Source organism: Oncorhynchus mykiss, chromosome 13 (genome assembly GCF_013265735.2).
Source record: "Oncorhynchus mykiss isolate Arlee chromosome 13, USDA_OmykA_1.1, whole genome shotgun sequence".
NCBI lineage: Eukaryota > Metazoa > Chordata > Actinopteri > Salmoniformes > Salmonidae > Oncorhynchus > Oncorhynchus mykiss.
In genome coordinates, this window is record NC_048577.1 from 3093003 (window position 1) to 3100502 (window position 7500).

Below are 7500 nucleotides of genomic sequence, written 5' to 3' on the forward strand. Positions count from 1 at the left end.
GCTAGCTACATGGTGATGCTGTATTGTGGAGGCTAGCTAGCTACATGGTGATGCTGTATTGTGGAGGCTAGCTACCTGGTGATGCTGTATTGTGGAGGCTAGCTACTTGGTGATGCTGTATTGTGGAGGCTAGCTACATGGTGATGCTGGATTGTGGAGGCTAGCTACATGGTGATGCTGGATTGTGGAGGCTAGCTACTTGGTGATGCTGTATTGTGGAGGCTAGCTACATGGTGATGCTGTATTGTGGAGGATAGCTACATGGGGATGTTGTGTTGTGGAGGCTAGCTAGCTACATGGTGATGTTGTATGTGGAGGCTAGCTACATGGTGATGCTGGATTGTGGAGGCTAGCTACTTGGTGATGCTGTATTGTGGAGGCTAGCTACATGGTGATGCTGTATTGTAGAGGCTAGCTACATGGTGATGCTGTATTGTAGAGGCTAGCTACACGGTGATGCTGTATTGTGGAGGATAGCTACATGGGGATGTTGTACTGTAGAGGCTAGCTACACGGTGATGCTGTATTGTAGAGGCTAGCTACATGGTGATGCTGTATTGTGGAGGATAGCTACATGGTGATGCTGTATTGTGGAGGATAGCTACATGGTGATGCTGTATTGTGGAGGATAGCTACATGGGGATGTTGTATTGTGGAGGCTAGCTAGCTACATGGTGATGCTGTATTGTAGAGGCTAGCTACATGGGGGTGTTGTACTGTAGAGGCTAGCTACACGGTGATGCTGTATTGTAGAGGCTAGCTACACGGTGATGCTGTATTGTAGAGGCTAGCTACATGGCGATGCTGTATTGTAGAGGCTAGCTACACAGTGATGCTGTATTGTAGAATCTAGCTACATGGTGATGCTGTATTGTAGAGGCTAGCTACACGGTGATGCTGTATTGTAGAGGCTAGCTACATGGGGATGTTGTACTGTAGAGGCTAGCTACACGGTGATGCTGTATTGTGGAGGCTAGCTACATGGGGATGTTGTACTGTGTATAGTCAGCTGTCTCAGGATGGTGTGGGCATGTCTTCCCTGGATTCTTGTCATTGTGTGTGTGTGTGTGTGTGTGTGTGTGTGTGTGCGTGCGTGTGCGTGCGTGTGTATGAGAGAGAGAGAGAGTGTGTTTCTTTTCTGATGAGAAGACTGAGTTTTTTTTACATACTCTTGAAGAGGTTTCAGCCGTTTTTTGGGGGCGATGGCCCCACTATTGGGGCACCAGGACAGAGAAGAGCTGTGTCTGGGCTGAGTGGGAGTTGCCCTCCAGTAGGCATGGCAGGACCAAGAGACCAGAGGTGGTAGAACGGAGTGCTCTGGTTGGGGTGTAGGGGTTGAGCATAGAACTGGAGGTAGGGCATCCGTACGGGCATCCGTACCAGTGGAGGCTGCTGAGGGGAGGAGGGCTCATAATAATGGCTGGAATGGAGCAGATGGAATGGAATCAAACACACAGGAACCATGGAAACCATGTGATTGATGTATTTGATACCGTTCTACTGATTCCGCTCCAGCCATTACCACGAGCCAGTCCTCCCCAATTAAGGTGCCACCAACTTCCTGTGATCTGTAGTGTTGCAATAGTTTAGTATGAATCCTGGTCAGAAGGAGTACTCTAGCATCCTGGTTAAAGTAGTACTCTAACATCCTGGTCAAAAGGAGTACTCTAGCATCCTGGTCAAAAGGAGTACTCTAGCATCCTGGTCAGAAGGAGTACTCTAGCATCCTGGTCAAAAGGAGTACTCTAGCATCCTGGTAAAAAAGCATCCTGGTCAAAAGGAGTACTCTAGCATCCTGGTCAGAAGGAGTACTCTAGCATCCTGGTCAAAAGGAGTACTCTAGCATCCTGGTAAAAAAGCATCCTGGTCAAAAGGAGTACTCTAGCATCCTGGTAAAAAAGCATCCTGGTCAAAAGGAGTACTCTAGCATCCTGGTCAGAAGGAGTACTCTAGCATCCTGGTCAAAAGGAGTACTCTAGCATCCTGGTTAAAGGAGTACTCTAGCATCCTGGTTAAAGGAGTACTCTAGCATCCTGGTCAAAAGGAGTACTCTAGCATCCTGGTCAGAAGGAGTACTCTAGCATCCTGGTCAGAAGGAGTACTCTAGCATCCTGGTCAAAAGGAGTACTCTAGCATCCTGGTCAGAAGGAGTTCTCTAGCATCCTGGTCAGAAGGAGTACTCTAGCATCCTGGTCAAAATGAGTTCTCTAGCATCCTGGTCAAAAGGAGTACTCTAGCATCCTGGTCAAAATGAGTTCTCTAGCATCCTGGTTAAAAGGAGTACTCTATCTTCCTGGTCAAAAGGAGTACTCTAGCATCCTGGTCAAAAGCATCCTGGTCAAAAGGAGTACTCTAACATCCTGGTCAGAAGGAGTACTCTAGCATCCTGGTCAAAAGGAGTACTCTAGCATCCTGGTTAAAGGAGTACTCTAGCATCCTGGTTAAAGGAGTACTCTAGCATCCTGGTCAAAAGGAGTACTCTAGCATCCTGGTCAGAAGGAGTACTCTAGCATCCTGGTCAGAAGGAGTACTCTAGCATCCTGGTCAAAATGAGTACTCTAGCATCCTGGTCAGAAGGAGTTCTCTAGCATCCTGGTCAGAAGGAGTACTCTAGCATCCTGGTCAAAATGAGTTCTCTAGCATCCTGGTCAAAAGGAGTACTCTAGCATCCTGGTCAAAATGAGTTCTCTAGCATCCTGGTTAAAAGGAGTAGTCTATCTTCCTGGTCAAAAGGAGTACTCTAGCATCCTGGTCAAAAGCATCCTGGTCAAAAGGAGTACTCTAGCATCCTGGTCAGAAGGAGTTCTCTAGCATCCTGGTCAGAAGGAGTACTCTAGCATCCTGGTCAAAAGGAGTACTCTAGCATCCTGGTCAGAAGGAGTTCTCTAGCATCCTGGTCAGAAGGAGTACTCTAGCATCCTGGTCAAAAGGAGTACTCTAGCATCCTGGTCAAAAGGAGTACTCTAGCATCCTGGTCAAAAGGAGTGCTCTATCTTCCTGGTCAAAAGGAGTACTCTATCTTCCTGGTCTAAAGGAGTACTCTAGCATCCTGGTCAAAAGGAGTGCTCTAGCATCCTGGTCAAAAGGAGTACTCTATCTTCCTGGTCTAAAGGAGTACTCTATCTTCCTGGTCTAAAGGAGTTCTCTAGCATCCTGGTCAAAATGAGTTCTCTAGCATCCTGGTCAGAAGGAGTACTCTAGCATCCTGGTCAAAAGGAGTTCTCTAGCATCCTGGTCAAAAGGAGCACTCTAGCATCCTGGTCAAAAAGGAGTACTCTAGCATCCTGGTTAAAAGGAGTACTCTAACATTCTGGTCAAAAGCATCCTGGTTAAAAGGAGTACTCTAGCATCCTGGTCATAAAGAGTGCACTACATAGGGGATAAGGTGTAATTTGGGATTCAGACTGTGTTTTTAATATTGATGTTTTTACCAATGTCATGCTCTGCTCTCTGTCTACAGTGTTCCTCTTTGTCCAGGACACTGACCTGTTGTCTGATACAACCGGCCAATCAAAACCAGGGTTACAGTGGCAGTCATGTCAGGGATGCACCGTTCAACCAATCAGAGCTAGGATTCTACACATTTTGGTGTTCCGTTGCACAGATGAACCAATCACACGCAGGTGTCTCACTCTGCATCCCACAGAACCTACGGAACCCGAATCCAACGAACCAATCAGATACAGGATTGCTGGTCCCAGAACAAATCCGGAGGATGGCGAGGGTTCATTGCTGTTTCCAAGCAACCAATCGGACTGCAGAATACTAACCTCACCACCTCACTGGATTACACATTGGGGGATTTTAGAGGAACCAGGATTCCAGCCAATCAGAGCTTGTAGAGGACTGAGACGTTGGCGCGTGGTGAGTGGCTGCTGATTCCGATGGGGGCGTGACCCGTGGTCGTGGTCGTGGCCCGGTCTGACCCTGGCTGGTCTGACCCCTAACCTCTAACCCCTGACCTGTAACCCCAGACCCCTCTGGTCCTGGCTCTCCAGCTGCTGTGCTGTTTGGGTTCTGGTCCCGTCCGCACCGGGGGAGGGGCCAAAAAGAACAATCAGCCAATCACTATGAAGAAGAGTCGCAGCGTGCAGCGTCTGTCGCTGGCCGGAGAAGAGGAGGTAACACACACACACACACACACACACACACACACACACACAGACACACACACACACACACACACACACAGACACACACAGACAGACAGACAGACACACACATACACACAGACAGACACACACACACACACACACACAGACACACACAGACACACACACACATGAGACACAGGAACACACAGACGTTTGTAGGGTAAACACACAGCGTGGAGATCTATTGACTGGACTGTCCCTGGACTACAGTCTCAGGAGTTTCTCTTCTTAATGGATGGATTCCCTTCCATCCACTGACCTCAAGGCTGCCGTCTGTGGTAGTAGACTGTGTGTGTGTGTGTGTGTGTGTGTGTGTGTGTGTGTGTGTGTGTGTGTGTGTGTGTGTGTGTGTGCGTGCGTGCGTGTGTGTTCTGTGCAGCCTCTACAATAACAACAGTGAAGCATCTCTTTACATCTGGAGCTTTGGACAACTAGAGACTGAGGCATGGAACATGGAACACTGTTGCCTAGCAACTAGCAGCCTGCCTTCCATTCCCCCTGTGTTCTGTTGCTACGCTGCTGCAGTGCAGATCACACTCTCTCTGTAGAGGGCTTATACACAACACACACACACACACACACACACACACACAGATATGGGGTGCCATAGACCAGCATGCATCCTCTCTAAATCTCAATTTAGTGAGCTCACATAATAATATTATCCTCTATGCTTCCTGTCATTCACATAACATTCCATTCTATGCTTCCTGTCATTCACATAACATTCCATTCTATGCTTCCTGTCATTCACATAACATTCCATTCTATGCTTCCTGTCATTCACATAACATTCCATTCTATGCTTCCTGTCATTCACATAACATTCCATTCTATGTTTCCTGTCATTCACATAACATTCCATTCTATGTTTCCTGTCATTCACATAACATTCCATTCTATGCTTCCTGTCATTCACATAACCTTCCATTCTGTTTCCTGTCATTCACATAACATTCCATTCTATGCTTCCTGTCATTCAGTAACAATACCCTCCATGCTTCCTGTCATTCAGTAACATTACCCTCTATGCTTCCTGTCATTCACATAACATTCCATTCTATGTTTCCTGTCATTCACATAACATTCCATTCTATGCTTCCTGTCATTCAGTAACAATACCCTCTATGCTTCCTGTCATTCAGTAACATTACCCTCCATGCTTCCTGTCATTCACATAACATTCCATTCTATAATTCCTGTCATTCAGTAACATTACCCTCCATGCTTCCTGTCATTCACATAACATTCCATTATATGCTTCCTGTCATTCAGTAACAATACCCTCCATGCTTCCTGTCATTCACATAACATTACATTCTACACTTCCTGTCATTCAGTAACAATACCATCTATGCTTCCTGTCATTCTGTAACATTACCCTCGATGCTTCCTGTAATTCAGTGACATTACCCTCTATGCTTCCTGTCATTCAGTAACATTACCCTCGATGCTTCCTGTCATTCACACAACACTGCATTCTACACTTCCTGTCATTCAGTAACAATACCATCTATGCTTCCTGTCATTCAGTAACATTACCCTCTTTGCTTCCTGTAATTCAGTAACATTACCCTCTTTGCGTCCTGTCATTCACATAACATTACATTCTATGCTTCCTGTCATTCAGTAACATTACCCTCGATGCTTCCTGTCATTCAGTAGATTCCCCTCGATGCATCCTGTCATTCAGTAACATTACCCTCAATGCTTCCAGTCATTCAGTAGCATTACCCTCGATGCTTCCTGTCATTCAGTAGATTACCCTCCATGCTTCCTGTCATTCAGTAGATTACCATCCATGCTTCCTGTCATTCAGTAGATTACCCTCCATGCTTCCTGTCATTCAGTAGATTACCCTCTTTCCTTCCTGTCATTCAGTAGATTACCCTCTTTCCTTCCTGTCATTCAGTAGATTACCCTCGATGCTTCCTGTAATTCAGTGACATTACCCTCTATGCTTCCTGTCATTCAGTAACATTACCCTCGATGCTTCCTGTCATTCACACAACACTGCATTCTACACTTCCTGTCATTCAGTAACAATACCATCTATGCTTCCTGTCATTCAGTAACATTACCCTCTTTGCTTCCTGTCATTCAGTAACATTACCCTCTTTGCGTCCTGTCATTCACATAACATTACATTCTATGCTTCCTGTCATTCAGTAACATTACCCTCCATGCTTCCTGTCATTCAGTAGATTACCCTCCATGCTTCCTGTCATTCAGTAGATTAGCCTCTTTCCTTCCTGTCATTCAGTAGATTACCCTCGATGCTTCCTGTCATTCAGTAGATTACCCTCTTTGCTTCCTGTCATTCAGTAGATTACCCTCTATGCTTCCTGTCATTCAGTAGATTACCCTCTATGCTTCCTGTCATTCAGTAGATTACCCTCGATGCTTCCTGTCATTGTCATCTACAAGACCCTGCTAGGTAAAGTCCCCCCTTATCTCAGCTCGCTGGTCACCATAGCATCTCCCACCTGTAGCACACACTCCAGCAGGTATATCTCTCTAGTCACCCCCAAAACCAATTCTTTCTTTGGCCGCCTCTCCTTCCAGTTCTCTGCTGCCAATGACTGGAACGAACTACAAAAATCTCTGAAACTGGAAACACTTATCTCCCACACTAGCTTTAAGCACCAACTGTCAGAGCAGCTCACAGATTACTGCACCTGTACATAGCCCACCTATAATTTAGCCCAAACAACTACCTCTTTCCCTACTGTATTTAATTAATTAATTTATTTTGCTCCTTTGCACCCCATTATTTTTATTTCTACTTTGCACATTCTCCCATTGCAAATCTACCATTCCAGTGTTTTACTTGCTATATTGTATTTACTTTGCCACCATGGCCTTTTTTTGCCTTTACCTCCCTTATCTCACCTCATTTGCTCACATCGTATATAGACTTGTTTATACTGTATTATTGACTGTATGTTTGTTTTACTCCATGTGTAACTCTGTGTCGTTGTATGTGTCAAACTGCTTTGCTTTATCTTGGCCAGGTCGCAATTGTAAATGAGAACTTGTTCTCAACATGCCTACCTGGTTAAATAAAGGTGAAATAAATAAAAATTCAGTAACAATACCCTCCATGCTTCCTGTCATTCACATAACATTCCATTCTATGCTTCCTGTCATTCAGTAACAATACCCTCTATGCTGTCATTCAGTGACATTACCCTCTATGCTTCCTGTCATTCAGTAACATTACCCTCGATGCTTCCTGTCATTAACATAACATTACATTCTACACTTCCTGTCATTCAGTAACAATACCGTCTATGCTTCCTGTCATTCAGTAACATTACCCTCCATGCTTCCTGTCATTCACATA

The 7500-nt window shown here is 45.4% G+C and overlaps 1 protein-coding gene across 1 annotated transcript in view; it reads left to right on the plus strand.

Moving 5' to 3' along the window:
• LOC118938512 (cAMP-specific 3',5'-cyclic phosphodiesterase 4C-like) overlaps nucleotides 1–7500 on the plus strand; it is a 34093-nt gene that overhangs the window by 527 nt on the left and 26066 nt on the right. The window contains exon 2 of the mRNA XM_036942552.1: nucleotides 3461–4121. Coding sequence (XP_036798447.1) covers nucleotides 4071–4121 — 51 coding nt within the window. The 5' untranslated portion in view covers nucleotides 3461–4070. The remainder of the gene's footprint in view (nucleotides 1–3460; nucleotides 4122–7500) is intronic.